Source organism: Nestor notabilis, unplaced genomic scaffold (genome assembly GCF_000696875.1).
Source record: "Nestor notabilis isolate BGI_N333 unplaced genomic scaffold, ASM69687v1 scaffold6830, whole genome shotgun sequence".
NCBI classification, from domain to species: domain Eukaryota; kingdom Metazoa; phylum Chordata; class Aves; order Psittaciformes; family Psittacidae; genus Nestor; species Nestor notabilis.
Window position 1 is genome coordinate 4,128 of NW_009911589.1, and position 23,001 is coordinate 27,128.

At 35.2% G+C, this 23,001-nt stretch overlaps 1 protein-coding gene across 1 annotated transcript in view; it reads left to right on the forward strand.

Annotated features, from left to right (window-relative positions):
- Positions 1-1,014: 1,014 nt before the first annotated feature.
- The window catches only part of LOC104406544 (CUB and sushi domain-containing protein 3-like), a gene marked incomplete at both ends in the record, with an annotated part of 47,036 nt that continues 25,049 nt past the window's right edge, over positions 1,015-23,001 (forward strand). Inside the window, 9 exons of the mRNA XM_010015562.1 lie at positions 1,015-1,133; positions 1,195-1,253; positions 1,589-1,635; positions 5,019-5,135; positions 13,555-13,743; positions 16,382-16,559; positions 18,963-19,108; positions 20,110-20,190; positions 21,281-21,394. Of these exons, the coding sequence (XP_010013864.1) occupies positions 1,015-1,133; positions 1,195-1,253; positions 1,589-1,635; positions 5,019-5,135; positions 13,555-13,743; positions 16,382-16,559; positions 18,963-19,108; positions 20,110-20,190; positions 21,281-21,394 (1,050 nt within the window). The remainder of the gene's footprint in view (positions 1,134-1,194; positions 1,254-1,588; positions 1,636-5,018; positions 5,136-13,554; positions 13,744-16,381; positions 16,560-18,962; positions 19,109-20,109; positions 20,191-21,280; positions 21,395-23,001) is intronic.

Here is a 23,001-nt window from a genome sequence, read left to right on the forward strand (position 1 = left end):
GCTACCTTTCTGCATGCATACAGTATAAAAATACATCATTGTAAAAGTCTTCAAACAGTAATTTTTACTTACTGAGATATTTTCATGAAGTGATCAGTTACGTTAGTAAGTTTTTAAACAGGCAGAGGTTGCTAATGTTTTGAAATTGTGCCATTATTGAATCCTGCAACATTTCTCTTTTACCCTATATACAGATGTTTAGTTGTGAAACAGTCCTGGCTTCACAAATTGTTAGGGTGTAATAGAGAGTAACTGAGCTGCTCATACTTAATGTTACACATATTGTTACATTTCTGGGTCTTCCTGGGTAGATGTAATGAAGAAGGATCTATTTTCCTTTTAATGATTATTAAAAAAACATGCGGTCTCTTGGCAAACCAGCTTCTATTGCAATCAGAAATTTAGAATACTAGTGTTATGACTCTATAGTTACTTCTATAAAAATAACAGATTAGATGAAATTTGATGTAAATATTTACTCCCCATATGTGTGTATGTGAATGCAAGAGTAGAGTCAGACCTGTGAAGGATTGAATGCAGGTGAGCAGTTATACTTTGTGTTGGTGTGTGTGTTCTGCACTCTAGTGTGGTATTGGCTGGCATTCCCTGGAATAGATGCTGATAAAGAAAAGTGGGGGTGCTCCCAGTTTGAATTCAGTGGCTATAATTAGGAGCGAGACTGAAGGTGGAAATGAATGAGTCTGTGCCAGAAAATAGTGGAAATTTAGAGGAGAGTTTAAGTTGAGACTGCAGATTATTGTGAAGTGTTTGTTGTCACCCTGATTTCTTCTTTCCTTTTCCTTTACTCAGGGAAGAAAGTTTTTCTCCTTATATAACATTTGTTACAATATAATTCACTACTTCCTTGTCCACAGAGAAACTGTTGGCACCCAAGAGCTTCCTAAAACATATCAATACAGTGTGACTTTGTACAACATAAACAGAAGTTCTGTGTGAATCTAAAACCAGATTTTATGTTCCTATTGTCTAAATATCTCTTTTTTTTTTTTACAGCTATAGGTTTGGACTCTTGTCCTGAACCACAGACCCCAAGCAATGGGATTAAAATTGGAGACAGATACATGGTTGGTGATGTGGTGTCTTTCCAGTGTGATCAGGGCTATTCTCTTCAGGTGAGCCAAGTTTTCTATTTAAAATAGTGCATTTTAATGTGGTTGTGTTTGCGTCTGTCAGTATGAAATGGACACTGAGCTCTTCAAGAGTTGTGAAAGTGTGACGAGCTTGCAGAACTGGTAGGCTTTTTTGTCAAATATTAAATTAGCAACTATCCAAATATTCCATCAGAAGTGTATGGCTCTGTATTAGTGGTTATAGATTGTTCTCTATTACTGATGGCATCTTTGGTATTCATAGCTGAGCTATGAAGTGCTGGCAAATCAAGTTAAATCACTTGAGTAATTATCAATTGTTTTTCATGTACAGGAGGAAAGAGGAAGAGATGAGGGGGAATAAAAACGAACTAAAAGAAAGGAAATAATTATTTTTCTCAGTAAGTCAGATAGTGACAGTTATTTTCTTTAAGTAGTTTCTTGAGGGGTTTTATCCAAAAAGTTCTTTTCAAATACAGGTGTATTTTTGCCAAGAAAATTTGCTATGCTCTTGTATTGGCAAAAGGTATAACTAGGAGCAATGCAGTGATCGTAAATCACCAGTAGAAATCTGTCTGTCTGTAGGAAAGTTCTTGAAAGTATTTTAAAAAATTTGTACAGTTACACTGTAGAACTGCATCCAAAACTGTGTGTTGTTTACACCTGAGTCCCTGAAAGGAGTGAAATTCCAACTGATAGGTTATTGTTTTTAACAGCTATATTTTCTCATGTGTGACTCTGCAGACTACAGTTTCCACTTTATCTAGCTGTTTGAGACTGTAAAAAGAGAGAAAACAATCACATTAGCCATGCTTAGTAAGTCTTAAAGAGAGAAGATGTTTTGTATATAACAGCATATGATTAACTGCTAATGATGTTATTGATACCTTTGGAGTAAAACAGCAAAAAGATAGCTTACCTGAGTTTCTTTCTTCCTTAACATCTCTTTGGCCTGCAACACATGTTGATGAGTGTCAAACTGACTGAAGTTTTAAAAAAGCTAATAATTTCAAACATTTTTTTTATGTAACATTTAAAACATTTATTTTTCCTAAGTAAGTCTGTGAAGACCTGAATACCAGGGTCATATGTGCTGCATCAAAAATACAAATGTAATTAATTTTTTGGATATTGAAAGAAAAAACCCTGCAGTTTATGAATTGTGATAGAACATAAACTTGTCTGCTTCCAGATCTCAACTGCCATTTGGATTAGGGACATGTTTCCCAGGTTTCCCAGTTTCTCCTTCAAAACACAGTTCCTAGTCATTGCTGAAGCTTTGTAGCATTTTAAGAATTAACTGAAATATTCTGTGGTTGCAGCTCTGACAATGACTGTTGAAGTTTACTTTTTATGTTTTTAACTGGTCATTCCTGGGAACAACTTCTCAATTATTTTTTAATTAGTTTTTTCTTTTTTTTTAATTTCATACTTAAGTACAAATATGTGAGCCCACAAGCCATAGCAAGTGCCTGAAATAAAGAACTGTGCAAACACAGATGTAAAAATTTCTTCCCTCCATATTGTTTTTCTAGCTTATATACTATTTTGCCACTTGTTTTTATGGTGGTTTTTGGAACTTACCTGTAACAGATTGCCTTGAAATCATAACACCTCTATTGTAAAGGAACATATCGTAAAATTTTCTTGACTATTTCAACATCTTGTAAAATTTTCTTGAATATTTCAACTTAAGCCTGCTGTTTCAAGAATGAGCATAAGGACTGCATTTAGAATACGTATTAGGAATTTAAGATGTAAAGTCAGTACTGCATAATGTATATAGTTCATAGCTTTTTACCATGTTCAACAAATGATGCAAATGTAATGTTGCTTCTGTTAGGCCTTTTGTTTCTAGACCCTTGGTTTATACTAAAGCTGGTATTATACAATTCAGTATTACACTGTTATAAATAATATTAAAGACACAGACACAATTCTCTAGTAGGCTAACAGCACTGCAATCTTCTCTGTTGTATTGAAGGTGTGATACAATTTACAGTGTACAATAAAATTGTTATACCTTATTAGTTTTACATATTTTGATGATGCTTTAAATTATAAATATATTCTGGAAATAGTAATGATATGCTGTATTTTGTATTTTTTTTATTATATGAGTTATCAAGTATTGTGTCATTTTAGGGACATTCACATATTACCTGTATGCCTGGACCAGTGAGAAGATGGAATTATCCGATTCCAATATGTTTAGGTATGTTCAGCATACATAAACTTCCTTAAATATACCAGCATGAGAAAGCCAGAGGACTCAGAAATAAAGAGATAGATGTAGGAGAAAGAATAGGGGGAACTAGAAGAACTTAATTAGAAGTGAAAATGGTCAAATTAAACCGAAGATTTTCAAAGTATGCTGCAGTTATTTTGGCAAGCCTTTTCTGAAATGTCCAATCATAAAAAGAAAGAATGAAGTATGTTCTAGTCAGAATATATCATCAACTCACTATCAGTGATGTGACCTCCAGAGACTTGCAAACATAGTTAATTTATTTATGAATGATTTCCCTAGCAGAGTGATGACCGTTATTCTAAAACAGAAATAGCATTACATTTTCATCTCTAATAAGTTCAACATAGGCATGTCTGCCCGATTTCAGAAGATACATTATTTTTCAAATTAAACTACATACATGACCATATTAATATTATTGGAAGAAGCAGTGGAAGCCTGCCAGAAGCACAAATAATACATCTGAAGTGCACTCGAATATATTCTCTTTATATGATGAATAAATCTGAGGTATGTAAACTCTTTCCATCTGCATTCTCTTTCACTGAATAGGAATGCCCCTTTTTTAGGTTCTTAACAGTAAAAGTAAATATTTGTAATTTTTAATGTATGGAAAGCAGGATGATGCAGACCTCATTAAAGATTTTATACTTTGCTTTTCTTCAAACCAGATTATGTATCCTCTTGAGTTGTCTTGCATAATCCTGTTCTTAATCCTGTGAGTTGTTATAACCTCCTATGAGGTACTGAGCTCCTTCAGCTTAGAATTTATAAATATTCAAAAAAATTCAGATATTTGTAAGATTTTTCTCAGGAGTTAGTCTTCAGTTTCCATCATTATGCAATAACATATGTCTAGGAAGTCTGATATGATAACTGTACTGCTCTGTGGTAAATTCTGAAGACAAGGATGCTGTGCTGAAATTTCAGGGCATTTTTTTCTTTTTTTCCTTCTTTTTTGCAAGTAATGATTTTTAATTGTTTCAAAGGATGTCGCAACTGTTACTTGGAAAAACCTGTTAAACAAAATTGTATTTACTAGAATTAGCATCTTCATATCCAATATTGAAGTGTAAGGTACTTTATATGCTGATGCCATGCTGGAAAAAAATAAAATAAAAATATGTCTTTTGTTCAATTCCCAGAGATATATATGATTCTATGATTCTGTGTGTGCATGAATATTTTCTAAATCTTATTTTATCTAATTTTTAGAAAAGCAGGATACAAATGCAGTTTTTAAAAGGCCTCTTAAAACACTTTGAGTACAGAACCTGTTTAAAATACATTATTACCTTACATTATTCAGATGTTCCTTTACAAACTGATGTGGAGCTGTGTCAGTGTTGCTATGAGTTGATGTGTGCAGCTTGCCTGTTCACAAGGATGGTTCACATGGACAGAGTACTGAGTAAACATCTGTTCTCTTTTCAGGCACAGTGTCCCCCAAATTAAATGCTAATCAATTCAAAGTAGATGCATATTTCTGAAGTACCTACTTATAAGTTACTTTGTTACAAATATTTAGTGGTGAAGGAATGTTTTTGGTTTTTTAAAATAGTTATTATTATATTATTAATGTTGGAAGAATCTTCAGTGTTATGGATTAATTTTTCACTCATTCTACTCCTCTGAAAAATGTCTTTTTTTTTTTGCAGCACAATGTGGTGGTGCCATGTCAGACTTCAGTGGAGTGATCCTCAGCCCTGGGTTTCCTGGCAACTATCCTAGCAGTTTGGATTGCACATGGACAATAAAGCTGCCTGTTGGTTTTGGTATGTGTTCTTTTGTGGATTTATTTTGTTAGGGTTTTTATGGATTCAAAACACTAAACATCATAGTTTTTCAAGTATTATGAATATTTATCCTGGGGGAAAAAAAAAGAATTATAATTAATTTAAGGAAGTTATCAAAACCTTAAAAGAAAACTACAGAATAGAAAAGCTACAAGGTTCTTGTTTTTTTATTTAACATATACTATAATTTTCTGATAAAGACAAATATTTTTAATTAAAATCAAGCACAGTTTTATAACTTAACAGGCTTGGTTTCTCTTTGTGAGGTCATAAACCCAGCAAAAATAAATAGCTATCACAAATATTTTAAACCAAGTCAGTATCACTTTAGGAGAAGTTAAAGCTACATTTGAATTCATTATTTTATCATTAAGCTTCTTTGCATATACTAGGTGAATGTCGCAGCAGCATACAAATGTTATTGGAAGGGCCCTCTAGAAGCCTTTCACTCAAAGTTGCCAAGCTTCCCACTCAAAGTGAAATTGTCAGTAACACTAGATCAAGTCCACTACAGCTGACAGATACAGCTGGGTTACTACTCAGCTAATCAATTCCCAGCCTGTAACAACAGATAAGGATGTTGTGCTCCAAATGCAGAACTTCACACTTCTGCAAACCCTTAAGATGGGCTTGTTTTCTTAGTCCTCAAGTTTTTCAGTGTTCTTCTGGACAGAAGTTGCGCCGTTTAGTATATCATCCATGCCCCCTAGTTTACAATCCTACACATAGTTGTTGAGGATGCATTCCAATTATGCAGGTTTCTCCTGAAGAATGAAGACATTGAATAATGTAAGCTCCCATATCAACCTGTAGAATATTGCGGTTTTAACTGGCTGCCAACCAGACATTCAATGACTGGCTATCATCCTTGGAGCCTTAAAGCTCCACTAATTTTTAACCTACTTCCTCTCCATTCACCAAGCTAATACATATTCAGCTTCCAGATGAGACTCAATTAGAAGTCTGAGTGAAAAGCCATAGCAGGGTGAAAATATGTTATATCCACCATTCTCCTTTTGTCAGTTTAATCACAGAATGAAACAATGGTTCATTAACTGTGATTTTCTGTTAATAAATCTATGTTGATTACTCCTGAATCCCTTTTTGTCTGTTATGCATTTGGAAATTTTCTCCAATTAGACAAGTTCCATAATCTTTCCATGGACTGCAGTGAACCTGCAGTTGGCATTGCCCATTCATGTCTTAAAGGTGGATATGTCTTCAGACTTCTTTTACTCACCAGAACTTCTATCATTCACCATGATTTCACATAGGTAATATCAGAATTTCAATTACATAGGCTAACCTCTTGAGCAACTTCGGGTGGATCCTACATATCTATCATTGTATAATGTTTATTCAAAGTTAGCCAATAGAGTTGTCCCATATAATTTTTACACCTCTGGCACTTCTGCAGCAGCATGTGCACCTGTTTTTTTTCTTTATATGCTACTTGAATGGCATGCTGTTTTTTCACAAGTTCCTTGCTGTTTTCTATTTTATACTTGTCATCTTCTGTAATAGTCTTTAGTTGATTATACAGAATTTCTGCGTCTTACACAGTAAGTGAATGTGACATCCTAAATAGTTTTCCTTTCTGCATCTATTCAGATTCTTTATCTCCTCTTTTTAAAATCAGTTCTGTGATCTTTTTGTTTATATGTCCTGTGAGCCCAGTTCACTTGTGATTTAAATGAAAGCTAGTTGTTCTGCATGGGTTGTTTAAATTGAAGAATGTTAAACATACAGTAACACTGACTTAACAGAATTTATCTGTGGGAAATACATTATGTCAGGATAGAAATTTCTTTAAAGAACCTGATTTTTATGTTTGCATTTTGTTCAAATGACACGTGATACAAGTCAATAACTGATTTTTAGTTTAAGCATTCTATAGACATAGCATTGACTATTTAATTCTGCCATTACCTGAATTATTACAGCTTGATGTAACAGCTGTTTAATCATGAGTTATAATGCTGTCTAGAATTTGCAGATCCCAAGCAGATCCCTGATAGGTGAGTTATCAAAGAAAATTACAGAAGTAGTAAGTGCATCATCCCTGGGTCAAAGTCATAGGGAAAAAGGATATTCAGAGCTATACAGGAACAGGATACTTTGCCAGATGCTTCCAAAGGTATTTGCTAAAAACGAAGAAAGAATAAAAAGCTGGAATATAGATTAAATTTCAAATTCCATAATGTGGCGTGATCAACTGCTTAAAAAAACTGCTGTCTTTTTATCCCAAGTGTGTTGCCTGAGGGTGGTGAGACACTGGAACAGCTTGGCCATAGAAATTGTGGATGCTCCATCCCTGGAAGTGATCAAGGACAGGTTGGACAGGGCTTTGAGCAACACAGTCAAATGGAAGGTGTCCCTGCCCGTGACAGGGAGGTTGGAGCTAGACGATCTTTAAGGTCCCTTCCAACCCAAACCTTGTTATGGTTCCATGGTTCTGCCTCTCGCCTTAATTTACTGCTATCCTCCTGCTTTTCCAATACTGACTCCTTACTCCAATCCATTTGCTTTGCTTGCGGTCTCCAGGCTTATGTTTCTGTTTCTCACTCCACATCCCAATAATTTTAATTTGACTCTTCAGACTCTTATTTAAACTTGTATTACTAACATACTGTTTAATTTCCCTACCATTAGGAAGGAAATTCAGCTGTTGAAATTTTGGAAACAAATTCTTGAATAAAATAAATAAATATCACTCTACCAAAATCAATAGTTCTGCACTGCTTTGTACCAACTGAAGTTTATTCACTGGATTTATGAACTGTTCTCCAGTTCAGGAATAGGAAAACCAAATGCTCCTTTTTCTAAAAGAAAATTAAAGCTGCACAGATTGAAACGTGCTTGACATTTTTGACCATTTTGAAACAAGATACGGTTAAAACTGAATTGAAAATAAAAATAAAATTTCATTGAAAAAATGAAAAATAAAGACATATGAAAAAGTGATGGCTTAAACTGGTTTTAGTGATGCTGTGGTTCTAGTTCAGTAGTGGTACATATATCTAACTCTTGAGTAGTAAAGCAGGCTTTCAGTTGTTTTAAGTGTTTCTGACAAGATTTTATTCCCAGTTAGAAGTTATGGATTGTAAGCTTTTACACTTTGTGTTAGCTAATGGTGTAGTCTAAACCAATGACAGACACTATGTGGATTTGGAGTCAACATACAAGGTTACTTTATACAATTTGTTGCTATCCTTTCTAAGATTCATGATTAGGTTTTTATGTGATAAGTACTCATTCAAGTGGAGTGTCCAAACTAGAAAAAGCCATATTAAAAAACAGTCTAAAAAGCAGAATTCTAGGACAAACAGAGGCAGGTGCTACAGGCTGAGCAAAGCATGAATACTTTGGAAGATGGATATGGTTCAGAACTTGTAGTGAAGGACAGTAGGGTACAGAGAGCAGAATGATGGGCAAAAATATATTAGAGCTGGTTTTGTATCAGACAAAGTGGGTGAAAGAGAAAAAAATTGACAGTAAAATTGTATGAGTTAGCAGTTATTAATGACAGCTTACAATTTGGACAAGTGCTTGGTTCACAGGATCATATAAAAGGCCAAGCCTACAAATATCATGGATATAGAAGAGCAGAGTTTGAATATAACTGGATTCTCTGTGTAGGAAATATTTGGAAGGCTGGCAAAGTCAAAGAATGACACTGTCCTGGGTTCAGCTACAGCAGTCATTTTTTCTCCTTCGTAGTAGCTGGTGCAGTGCTGTGTTTTTGACTTTCAGTCTGGGAACAATGCTGATAACACCGATGTTTTTAGTTGTTGCTAAGTAATGTTTACTCTGACCAAGGACTTTCTCAGTCTCATGCTTTGCCAGGGAGGAGGGGAAGCCAGGAGGAAGCAGAGGCAGGACACCTGACCCAAACTGGCCAAAGGGGTATTCCATACCACAGCACATCATGCCCAGTATATAAACTGGGGGGAGTTACCTGGAAGGCCCAGATCGCTGCTCGGGTCGGGCTGGGTATCGGTCGGCGGGTGGTGAGCGGTTGTGTCCTTTTCCCCTGTTATTCCTCTTATCATTATTATTGGTAGCAGTAGTGGTTTGTATTATACCTTAGTTACTGGAGAGCTGTTATCTCAACCCGTGGGAGTTACATTCCTTTGATTCTCCTCCCCATCCCTCCGGGAGCGGGGGGAGGAAGAATAAGGGGGGGAGTGAGCGAGCAGCTGCGTGGTTCCAAATTGCCGGCTGGGCTTAAACCACGACAGACACTTATGAGCAGAAGCTTTCTTATCACATATAAACTATCTTCAAATAGAGACAGAGATGATCAAGGTAACTGTGATTTAATTATGCACCAACCTTTTTTCCTGTAGCATATAAAATGTTACATGCTTCAGAAAACTGTTCATATACTTTACATAGTATCTTGGGACATAGCTCTAAAAGACAGTGACAAACACTATTTAGCTATTACAGTTTAGGAGTTACAAAATTATTCATGACTTTTCAATAATTAATCTAACATTAGATCTTTTCCTTTCAATTTTATATGAAATCATGTTGATTGACTGTGCCAGTAACACCAGTGGGACTCAAGAGTCTTTTTAATGAAACTACTCCATTGTCATTCCATAGCTGCACTAGCTCCAGACAAAATAAAAATTCTGTTTTGTTGTAAATTATATAGAAATATGCATATACAGCAAAATGTTTTAAGAGCCCTGTGACTACTCAGCTGTTGAGCCTTTTCTTTTCCTTGTGCAACATAATCATTGTGATACATCACCTGGTTAGGAAATGTAACTTGCTAATGGATAGTAAGCTACCTTTCTGATCCTAACAGAATCAAATAATCGGAAATTTCTGTTGTCAAGATCATCATATGGTGCAGTGTGTTTGTATGAGAATTTAATAACTGCATACTGATGAATGATGGTTAGATAATATTTCTTGTCACTTAAAAATACTATATATGTTGAGAGATGTAAGGAGTGCGGCCATGTCCTGCGGCCACTCCAGCTGAGGACCCTCCTGGCCAGCTGCTGGAGCCCAGCCTGGTGCCCAGGGGCTCAAGGTCTCTGCCCAGGCGGGGTCACATGGCTGCCACTTTCCTGTTTGCAGATTCAAACAGCAATGAAGCTGAGCACAGACACACATACACAGGGGACTGTAAACCAGGGGGACCCATACTGGGAGGGGTACAGGAATCAAATGATAGACCTACATAAACCCCTGAGGGGATGTGCAGGAGAAATGGGAGCAGGGAGGAACAAAAACGGGGGTAGGCAGAAAATGGCATAAAAGGGGCTTGTTGTGTGAAAAAAGAGGCCAGTCAATACATTTGTCTGACTTAACCCTGCACCTTATCACCAGTCTGTCCTATCATCTCGTTCTTACTGAATCTTAACTGTGTCTCTGTTCAGTCTCATTCCGTATCCTGTGTGCATGTGTGCTGCAAGGACTTAGTGCCAGCTACTGCTGAGACCTGAATCTGTAAGTGGGATTTGGTGCCAGCTACTGGAGTCAGACCAGCAGTGTGGGTGCCCTGACCTCTGGTGCTAGCTACTGGAGCAAGTGGGGGGGTCTCAATGCCAGTTACTGGTGAGACCTGTGCAGGTGTGTGTGTGAAAATTGGTGCAAGCTCCTGAAGACAGACCAGGGCTGTGGGTGCCCTGCAGACTGTGGTGTCAGCTACTGGGAGGGTGAGGGGCCATAGCTCTTCGGATACACTATCTCTGGGATAGAATTCTGTCACTGTTTTTTTCCAGATATGGTACACAAAGTATTTCTTCTTTTACTAGGAATAGAGACTGTTTTATACAATTGAAAACTGGAAAGATTTAACTAAATTGAATGTATTTAATGTTCAGAACTGAAATTTGCCTTATATACAGGAAGATGTAACTTTGCAAAAAAAGTGTCATATGAATAACCTACATTCAATGCCTTAGGTCATGTTAGTATTTCAGTTTTAGCATTTCTTACCTTGCCAGACACTCAGAATTAGTAATGCATGAAGAAAATGCTTCAAACTGAACTCCATGGACTGCATCTGGGAGCTAACACATGCATTTCCACTGGTTACGTTATTTACTGATATTTTCAGTGTACAATATACAAAAGTTATTTTCCCTCCTGGTATTGATATCAGTGGCTTTTATTTACTGATGATATTTTTCAGGTGTCCATTTACAGTTTGTGAATTTCTCGACGGAGACCATACATGATTACTTAGAAGTTAGGAGTGGATCTACAGAAACTAGCACTGTTATTGGGAGACTAAGTGGCCCTCAGCTACCAGCCTCTCTATTCAGCACAACTCATGAAACCAGTTTATACTTTCACAGCGATTACTCACAGAACAAACAAGGATTTCATATTGTATATCAAGGTGAGATTTTTGACATTCTTATGTGAGAACAAGGTGACTGCTGTAGGTTGGTTTTTCTTGGCATTTCTAAAAGATAAACATGAAATAAAATATTTAGTGTGTTTCAAACCAGAGTGTTAACGCATTGAGATCGAATAGAAGAACGCAGAAAATCAAGATGAAAAAGGAAAAATAATTACATAGTCTCTCTAGAAAACAGTTCAAATGTTGGCAAACAGATAATTGCCCATATCTGAATTTGGTTGACTTATTAATTTACATTTCATGGCTTTACAAAGTAAGCATCTCTATTGTTCAATCTTTATAAGCATATAGGAATCTCAATTTTCTGTCTTGGATTCTGGAAGAGAAGGATCGCTTCAACCCTTGCGGTGTTCAAGGCCAGGTTGGACAGAACATTGGGTGACATGGTTTAGTGCGAGGTGTCCCTGCTCATAGCAGAGGGGTTGGAGCTAGATGATCTTAAGGTCCTTTCCAACCCAAACCATTCTATGATTCTATGAATATTGTTTTAGAATACTGGATTGATGTAGGCTAGTACAGAATAATGCCAACCCGGAAATCTCCAAATCTGTTTTATTTCCTAGTTCACAATTTCCCTCCAAGTTTCTTGTTCTGTTGTACCCAAATAGGTCATGCTGAGCTGAAGAAGACTGCAAAATCATTATTCTATTTATATAATTGCAGATTAATTTAAAAGGGATTAGAGCACCACTGTTCACAGAAAAAGGTCAACTATATAGTTTAAACTGTACCTGTTTTCATGATACGAATAATGTCAAAGGATGATTTAAAGAGTTTTTACTTTACAGCTGTCTCCCATTACTCTTTCAACAGTAACAAGTCCAAATTGACTTGACTTCTATGTAAGATTCTGGAAGTGAACCACTGTAAAAAGTGCTAGTTTTTGCGGTTTTTTTTAAAGTCAATTTATGACTTAAATTGGATGGTAAGTTTTTCGCTTCTTATTTGGAATATGGTACAATTTGTAGGAGTAAGGAAATTTACTAGTAGTAAGTAATCTTAATCTTATCTACTGCTAAAGAGGGCAGTAAAAGGCAAAAGCCTATACTACTACTGCTGCTAATAGTAACAGCTTTTAATATAATTTCTAAACAACAGTGGTGCTCTTCCACCTGGATTTCTTTGTGCTTTTAGTCTTGGAAAAGTGCTCACCTGGCAACACTGCATCCCCCTGCTCTATGCCATGACTTTCACGTCAGGACTCTTGGTTGATTCAAGCACTCTAGATTCCACCTTTTGTCTTTTAGGCTCCTATATTGGTGTGAAGGAGCTTTCACGTACCATGCAGTTTAGGCTACATGATTTCCTTTTCCTGTTTATTGTAATTCTGCTGTTTGCCTTTCTCCTGCACTTTTTTTAGAGGTGCATTGGCTGTTAGCCTCCTCCCTCTCATGGCATCACATGTTACAGTCTTCCATAACTAGTTTTTTTCGCACACTTCTAGTTTAGACACTGTTCCTCAGCCTTTTAAATTTTCAGGGTGCACTTGGAGGCAATTTGAAGTTTTAAAGACACAGTCAGTGGCCCTACCTTTTGGAAGATCTAACTAGAGAAAACACAAAATTGAAATTCTCTTATACTCTCTTTTTTACTGCACTACTTCTGTATTTACTGAAATGAAAAGAATTAAGAGGCTAGTCTCATTTTTGCCTTTACAGACTCTGTGCCAAACACCTGTATGGTAGGGTGTTTGGTGTTTGTTTGTTTAATCACAGACACACACACACGCACAGATTATCAAAGTGTAAAGAACAGAAGATCATTTAAACTTTGGGTTAGTATTACATTTTCCATTTGAGGTTTGGAGTTGGAAATTTCTGTGCATATTTCTGTAGTTGCTGTGGGAATATTTCACTGCGTTTCCTTTGGTGTAGGACCAATGGTTTTGATTATCATCATGATGGAACTTAAGACATAGATTTAATCTAATGAAAAGCTTTTATTTTTGAAGTAATAAAATCTGCATTTTACTTTTTCACCCCCACTGTTATTATTTATTTATTTCAGCATATCAGCTACAAAGCTGTCCAGACCCTCGACCATTTCGTAATGGTTTTGTTATTGGGAATGACTTTACTGTGGGACAAACTATTTCATTTGAGTGTTTCCCTGGCTACACATTAATTGGAAATTCAGCTCTGACTTGTCTCCACGGCATCAGCCGTAACTGGAACCATCCTCTCCCCAGATGCGAAGGTATGTTCTGAGTGACCTATGAGCCCCTCATTATTTGTGAATCTTCCTTAGATTCGTGAAAAAGCACAGACACAGTGAAGATTCTCATATTCTAATCTGTCATCCCAAAATCCTACACTCCTGGGATCACAAGATCCAAACACATTTAGCAATTATGTAATTGTCTGTAAAGTTCTCTACATGCCTAAACATAGGCATAGGACCTGAGTTAAAGGCCTGACTTCCCTCTATATTGAATGGTAAAAGCTCAGCTTTAAGAATGGGATCTCCAGCAGCAAGCTAGTTGAAGAGGCATGCCTGGGGTGGGAGGGAAAGGGGAATATCAAACCCAGAAAATAACAAGCTGCCTTCTTTCTGGATTTTTGCATTGTATTGTGAATCATCTACCTAAATTTAGGTACTTAAATCTGAAGGCTCATTACTTAAAATTCTATCCAGAGTCAATGAACCACAGGCATTTCTGAGGGATGTGGTATCTAAATTCAGACCTATCTGGTACTGAATTCAGAAGGAGAAGGCTTATCATATAAAAGACAGATGACACCTATACTGTCGGTCTTTTGAAAGGGGAAGAATTTAATTCGTCACAGTTAAGTTCCAACCTCCATTTTCTGGATCCTGAGGAAACAGTAATGGTTTATGCTTTTCAGCTAAACAGATAAGCTTTTACCTATTACTTACTTCTAGCTGTATTTTCTGTGCCTCAGAGTCAAAATAATTTATGGAATGGAGTGATTCTGTTTCTTTGAATTACCTTACTAGAAGCAAGAATTTAATTAGTAAATTCTAAGATGCCCAAAACATGCTACTGTTCTGAGTATCAATTCTGATGAAGTTCCTGAACAGGGGTGGAAAGTTCTTTGTTTCTACTTAATGTGATGTGAAAAGATGAAGAAACACACACCCCCCCAAGCCTGACTGATAATAGAATTCTAATGTGTGCTATGCTTCATGATTAGATTGCCAACATTACTCAGGTCCCAGCGAAATTTCTTAAATTACAAAGCATTTTATGCAGATATTTACCATGGTATTTTTAGTAAAGGGGTTTTGGCATTTTTATAAGCTACTGATGTTTTTGAGTTTTGTTTATTTTTTCTTTATTGTTGAAGGAAAAATAATTTGATATGTTCTAGTTGTACTTGGTTTGATTTGAGATAAAAGCCTTGTGTTCAAAAGTATTAAAATGAAGCAGGCTTTTTTGTATATGCCTAGTGCCAGAAATGTACAGTATGTTTAAATTTGTATTTGCTTTAATATCATTATTGTAAGGCAGCATATACTAAGTGTTGTTTAATGCCTCAGACTTCTTGAAGCAGACAGCTAGAGTTGTATCACTAAACATGCTTCCTTTGTAAACAGTTTTGTTCTCTTCTTCAGTTATCATGCACCTAGAATCCCTCTAACTTGTGCTCAGCAATATCTACCACTCTCTGACCCTTAACTCATCTCCCTCACTTTCATGCATTTGGAAGCTGTTCACTCTTCTTTCCCAAGAAATCTCATTGCCTGACAATCATCAGCCTATGTCTTCACTCCCCTAAAACCCTGCTGCAAAAGAAATTCTGTCTGTACTGCTCAAAAACCCTCGAGACTTTGAAGCTAGAAGCTGAAGAAAAGCAGTATGCCAGTTGTTGAGTCTGAATGGATGAGGTGTGACTGAAAGTCTCCTTACCCTACAGTTCAGCACCAAAGTGTATATATAAACTGTGACACATACTTTACCTAAAAACAAACAATTCATAATTCCTATATGTCAGAGCTATATTTCCAACAATCTGTTCTCTAGTTATAGGTTCTTCAGCATATTTTAGGGTTGTCATTCCATACCCTTTTTGGGATGGAGCAAGGAGGAATGTATGCAAAATAAAGAAAATTATACAGTTTTAGGATTTGTTCACTTTTTCAGAACTAGGTTTCTATAGCGTAGTTTCTTTTCTATAAGAACAGGGTGGTGTCATATTCAGCATGCATCTGAAACCTCTGTGGAGAAGATCATCTAGTTGCAACATAACAGTTTCCCTGAAATGCATAGTTCCAAAAGTCCAACATCTGTATTGTCAATCTTACACTGTATGATGTCTAAAATTAGTGCACTTCATCAAGAATTACATAAAGGATTTTTTTGTATACCAGAATTTATCTCTGGAAATGCAAAATTGCTGTTCATACTATAGCACACAGTATTTTTAATTTTTGAATTCCCCTCTAATTTTTCCATGTCCTTCACTTAGCATATCTCTTCTTTCACTTGATAATTCCAGTTAGCTACCTTCTTGTGGAAATAAATGAAAGCAATTAATGTGTTTCACTGCTAATTTGTAGCTGTCATTTACACAAGGCTGTAACAAAGTGGTTTTCAATTGTATAGGGAATAATTTAACCTAGTGTCTAAATATTACTTTAGTTTCCAGTTCTGGTAGTATTTATGACATCAGAATTATTTTTTTCTTTTAGATTTTGCCAATAATGTCACAATAGACTTCTGACTCTGCAAAAAGCTCAGTAAATCACAGCAATGGTTTTACACAGTCTAGTTATAGTCTACCAAATGTGTTTAAAAGAAGAGCTTTTACATGGTCTAAGTAGAATGCAAAAAGCAACTAATGCTTTTTTTAAACAAATGTCTTTTTTATAGCTCTCTGTGGAGGAAATATAACTGCAATGAATGGCACCATATACTCTCCAGGATACCCTGATGAGTATCCAAACTTTCAAGACTGCTTCTGGCTTGTAAGAGTACCACCTGGAAATGGAATCTACATCAATTTCACAATTCTTCAAACAGAGCCAATATATGATTTCATAACTGTCTGGTAAGAAAGCATGGCTTTTTTTTTTTATCTTCATGTGACACTATGCAATAAAGTATGGATTAAAAAGAGTATATTTGTGATTTTACCCTTGAAACTGGTGTTCTTTCTAGGGGAAATTTTGCACTAATTCATGTTTTCTAATGTTCCATTCTCTCTAGATAGGACTGGACATGAAGTTGCATAGTCTTTGTCTTAAGAATTCAAAAACAATCATAATGTGCCTCAGTTTGTTAATGAAGTAAATTATACAGAAGAATCAATATGACAGTTCATGAACAACCAAGAGAAAAAATATTTGAGTGATAATAAGCAGTTGCAGATTTGTATATTTCAATGTTTTAGAGTATTAATACAAGAAACTACAGCAACACTTTCTCAATTTCTGACAAGTTGGCTTCTTTTAAACTGTTAAGAATACAGAAAAGGAGAGACTCTTTATTTGGCTATGACAAAAAGAGTTGAGATAACAATAAATGTAAACAAATTCAATTCTCTATATACCTTCTTCCATGTCTATCATGAAGCTTTTCAGACATTAAAGTCTTAATTAAAGCCCCTATTATTCTTAGTTGCAAAGATGGTAAAGGCAGAAGGATGTAAGGAAGTATAACAGCTCCAATAGTAGTCTTGAAACTGTTACTAGTGAATCACCTAGACATTTCTACAGTGGCTAAGACCTTTTGGAAGCTTGCCTAAAACAATAATCCACTGATAATTGAATCTGCAGGTTGAAAATCAACAGGTTGAGAGAGTAGTCTTGCAGTCTGAGTAGTGCAAAATGGTATTTTGGAATATTAATAGTTTTATGTTTCTGTTGCACAAAAATCTAATTTCGATTCATATAAATTCATTTAACTGAGGATTTCATTCCTACTTTCCTAAATATTAAACAGTTCTCTATATACTTTTGTGAACATTTCTGTAGGTCCTGGAGTTTGTTTCATCATGTGTACCACAAACTGTCTTGGTCTGCATCCCAGATACTTGATCCCTTTGCCTTAAAGTCTAACCAAAATTTGATCAGAATATGTACTCAGACTATTGCCCTGATAAAAACCAGATAATTTTGCATTCCTTTAACTCTTCGCCACTTGTTTTGTGTATCAAATTCAGGCTAACCTTCAGAATCTTTCCTGAATTAAATCACAATTTTGTGCGCGTACAGACATCTTTTCTCTGTTTTCTCTCACAAATACTAGAACACCACTGTCCACTTTTAATGTTTCTTCTATTTGGCTCTTCCTTTCTACCAAGTGATTTCATGTGCTTACAGTTGTCCTGGCTGCGTTACAAATTTAGATCTTGCACTAAAATTAATTGTATATACTATGAACCAGGTTTTTTTCATTATGTGTTCTTTGTTGATATTTTAAAATGTTTTGTATCCTGTTTAGATTAACATCACTTTCAGGAGAATATTCTGAAATAAAAGCATCTATTATACTGTTCATTTATATCTCATGTGTGTAAACATACACATGATGGCTATATAGTTATATCTTTTACGCAACTTCTGGGATATTCTTTACTTACAGAACTGATTATAATTTTTCTAGCAGTTTCTAATGGAAAGAAAAAGACATTTGACTCGCAATTCAGATGCTTCTTGACATCATACTATTTCCCTGATACAACAGAAGGGAAAGGGGCAGTGGGTGAAAATTTGGACAAATACATTACTGCAAAGTTTTCAAAACAAAAAAATAACTTTCATTTAATTTTATTTCAGATTTCAGTTAGAATATCTTATGCCAGAAACAATTAGGAAATTTAAACTTTAATTATTTAATGTTGGTCAATTTTGATCTAGAAGGGAGTGAGTAAAAAAAAAATAGTGGCTTTGCATTATGTTTCTGTCCTCTGTACAGTTCCACTGTTGTTTAGAACTAAGTTTGGTTTATTTTTTCTATTGAAGTGAGTATTTCAGTCTTCCATAAGGTAGCAATGATCTTACCAGCAGTACATGTATTTAAAAGATAGAATTATAACATTTAAATGGGGCGGGGGTGGGGGGGGAGGGTAAGAAGTTAGGTTAAAAATACTGAAAGAATTTCTAAATGTAGCATTCTTAAAATCATCCTTATAAATAAAATCATCTTTTGTAAATTTCCACATGCAGATTTGAAGTAATCTTGTATTCGTTAAACATTTTGGTTTTATTTTTAATCAAGCCAATATTAACTTATTTTCTTCTTAAAATTGAATAATGTTCATCTCTTATTTTTCTTAAAAATGACCAAATTCAGAATACTAGGGGACATGAGAGTATTAGGTTTATTTATTCTCTGATAGGCACATTTGAAAATATAGATACTTAAACATGAGCAGTCTGTGACAGGAAATTGTACAGTCAGAAATTATTTCTTTGAACAAAGAAAGACTTCTTTGTACCTGTTTTCTTAGGGATGGACCAGACCAAATTTCTCCTCAGATTGGACAATTTAGTGGCAACACTGCATTAGAATCAGTCTATAGCACTTCCAATCAGATTCTGATCAAGTTTCATAGTGACTTTACTACCAGTGGCTTCTTTGTACTTAGCTATCATGGTAAGTGTGACAAACTGCAGTATTTCATGTGAAGCTGTGAATGAATGAATGAAATAAAGCTGAATCATCATCTACCATGAGTAGGAAATGTTTCCTTGCTAATGAGAGATGCTATATGAAAATGTAGTTTCTGTGAAAACCAGACTCACTGATCAACCTGAGTGTACACCATTAAAATGTAGATGACTATACATACTATCAGTATAAGTACTTCAGTGTGATTTCTTTGGCCTATTTCTGTCCTAATTGCATTCAGATTGAAGAGAATTTTGTCTGTGTTCAAACACAGGCCCATCTGCACAGGTTCTCTGTGAAAAAAATACAGCTATATACCTTCTGCCTATTCTTCCTATTTGCCTTTTTTATCATTTGCTTCACTTAATTATTTTGCCCAGCTGTTGCATACATATGTTTCATGTGAAACGTACATATTATTTCATGTGATACTTCAAATTTTAAGTTTGAAAGCAAAATTCTTCTCTGAACCTATCTGCAGGTGAGATGGGCTCCACAATATTTATTTACTGGGAAATTTCACATTCCAACTGTTTCCGTCCATCAGTTATGCTTCATGTAGGTAGAATCTTTTAGATTCTAAAACTTGTCTTTTTTTGCAGTTTTAGAAGTGGAAGTGTTCAGCCATAAAAATGTGTTGTAAAAAACCCAAACCAAAAAAAAACAGTGATTGCACAATACATGAAATATTTGCTTTTCAGATGAGATCATGTAAGTGAGAAAATTGACAGCTGTTTCTAAGCTTCTTAGTTTTCTAAGCTTCAGTTTTGCCACTGAAGTTAAATAACTAGGATCACAGGTGCAACTTTGAATTTTTCATTAATTCTGAAATTAATATTTCAGTTTTTAATTCTCTTGAAAGTTTCAAAGTAAATGAATAGGTGTTTGGTTTTTATCCTGTTAATGTGGTTATTGAATCAGTTATGTTTGCATGGCTGTGTTAACTAAGTATGGGAATGTCAACTGTGCTTTCTTTCTGTTTATAGCCTATCAGCTCCGGGTGTGCCAGCCTCCAACAAGTATACCAAATGCTGAAATTCTAACTGAGGATGATGAATTTGAAATAGGTAACAGAAGAGAAAATAAAAGGAACTTTTTTTTTTTTTAATTAAAATAAAACACAACAAACCTGCCATGGACAGACATTTCTTGCTTTTCAGGGTGCAAGCCATGCTTGTAAAATGTTAGATATATATTTAAAAATAAATTTTTTACAAAGGTATTCCTCTTCCTTTAACTTCCTGAATCCCATATATATAAGTAACACAGTAATTTGTTTCTAATTAACTTCATTTTAAAATATATTTCTCATAATGTTTAACAGAAAACATTGCTTTATACAGAAACAAACAAAACCCACAAGAATACATATAGACAGTGGTTTATTCTGTAGCAGATATCAAGTATTGTGACCTGAAGAGTAAAATCAAATTTGTAAAAATTAGGAAGATCTGAGAAGGGGATGACATTCTCGCCTTCTAAGACATGTTAATAATATTACCTAGATATGTATCTGTCAAAGAAATATGATTTGTATGCTCAGATGTCAAATATCAGATCAACTGGTTTTGCTCACATGATGGCAAAGAAAAATAAATTTATTTTTAGTAGAGTCCAATATTTGATTAATTATACTGGTAACAAAGAGAAAAACATCAAAATTTTTAGTCTCATTGGTACATAAAACTATATGAATTTTTAATTTCTTAATTAAAAATGACAATTTCTAATCTCACTACACCAACTAAATCCAGTTCTTATTTATTTTTCCCTCTCTCAGGATTGTATGAGTTACTGACTCAATCTTATCTGTTTATTTAATTCATAACAGTTATCCAATAAATGAGATTGCATAAAGCTTCCTGGACACATGGTTCACAGAGCACCAGTCAAACCCAGACAAATTAGCAAACTATCCAACAAATAATGTGGTGGAAAACAGTGATAGATGCAGCACAGTGTGCAACACAATGCTCATTTACCACATTTCTTAGACTAATCAAAGTTGTTTATGCCAGAGGTCATTTAGCCCATTATATACAATGGCAAGAAACTTCATTAATCAATAATGTTTTCAAAGCAAAAAGTCTCAGTTAATTGCTGTTTAATGTTTCTTTTGTTTGTTTGTGTTTTGTCTTGTTTTGTTTTTCTGAACAGGAGACATAATAAGATACCAGTGTCAACCAGGCTTTACATTGGTTGGTAATGAGATTCTGACTTGCCGACTAGGTGAAAGGCTTCAGATGGATGGAGCACCACCTACTTGTCAAGGTTTTTTTATCCTTTTTCTTTTCCTCCTGCCAGACCAGCTGAATGGGATTCCTTAAATACTCTCCACTATGTCTGTACCAAAGATGGCATACTGAAAGTATTTCAGACTTTTTGATACTATTGCCAGTGCAAGCACTGTTGGTTATGGTGAATATGTGTCATATATTAATGCAAAATAATGAGTAATGTTTTAATAAATTTGATAAGTTTAAAGGACAGCTGCTCTCCTTTGTGAAAATAATTTTTGAAGGGAGTCTAAATTTAATACAAGACATAATAGTAAGAAAATTTATATGGAAATTCTAAAATATGCTGAATTAATATAGCATGGATTTGGGTGAACAAGATCCCAACACCATTTTTCAGTGCAACTTTAAGTGCTTACTTTTTTATTCAATGTATTCTAAAGAATAGGTTTTCTGTATTTGTGTGTGTGCCCATGTGCCCATGTGGTTCATGTTTTCCACCTTTTATTGAAGCTGTGAATAGAGAGGTATAACACTACCTCATTGTTAAGGTTGAAGCAAGATTAAAACCTGACAGAGACATACGTGCTGATCCTGAGGCAATCTCTCAGCATTTGTTGCTGAAGGCATATTTATATTTGTCGTAAGACCCAAAACAAAATTTTGTGCCTAAAATTTGTCTTTTATATTTTTATTACATTACACTAGTTTATGTATTAGCTATCATACTTTAATTGTGCAGGCTAAGCACAAGTATCACAAGTAGCCCATCACTGTAGTTTGGCAGCCAGATTCTAGCCATAGGAGTTTTCTCATGTGGAGGTGTAATAGTCAATCTCTTCTTGATGAATTGAGACAAACACAGGACATGAGAAACAACTCTTTAAAGTTGACAATTAAATGCTAATTTTGAAAGTGAGAGATGAGTATTTTAAAATATGTGGACAGATTGCTTTCATTTTTTCAAGGTCAGGTTGGACGGCTCTTTGAGCAATCTAATCTAGTAAAAGATGTCTCTGCCCACGGCAGGGGGTTGGACTAGATGATGTTCAAAGGTCCCTTCAAACCACAATAATCCTATGATTCTATGATTCTTATGAGGTTTGTTTATGAAGGTGATTGCTCTTTATTGCTCTCACTTTCTCTTCTTTTCTGTGTTCCTGTCTTTGTAATCCAATGACTTTTCCCCCATAAAAATCTGATTTTTGTATTTAATAAGCCAACATTTTTGCAGTGTTCTGGAGAAATCTAAGATCCAGTTATTTTTTCTTATAACTTTTAACAGCTGAGTATTAACTCAATTTTGTGTGTTAGTTGTGAATAGAAAAAAGCCCAGATTTTAAGGTTCCTGCTTAGTAGTGTTCAGTTCTGAATAAACTGTAGGCACTCATTCATTTATCATGAAGCAAAACCAGTTATTGGAAAAAGTTCCAGTGTCATGGTTTAACCCCAGCTGACAACTAAATATTGCACAACCTCTCACTCACCCCGCACCCAGTGAGATGGGAAGGATGATCAGAAAAAGGTGAAAGCAGTGGGTTGAGATAAGAGCAGGTTAATAATTGAAATAAAGTAAAATGTAATAATGCCATTACCACTAATAGCAACTGTAATGAAAATGGAGACAACAAACAGAGGGAA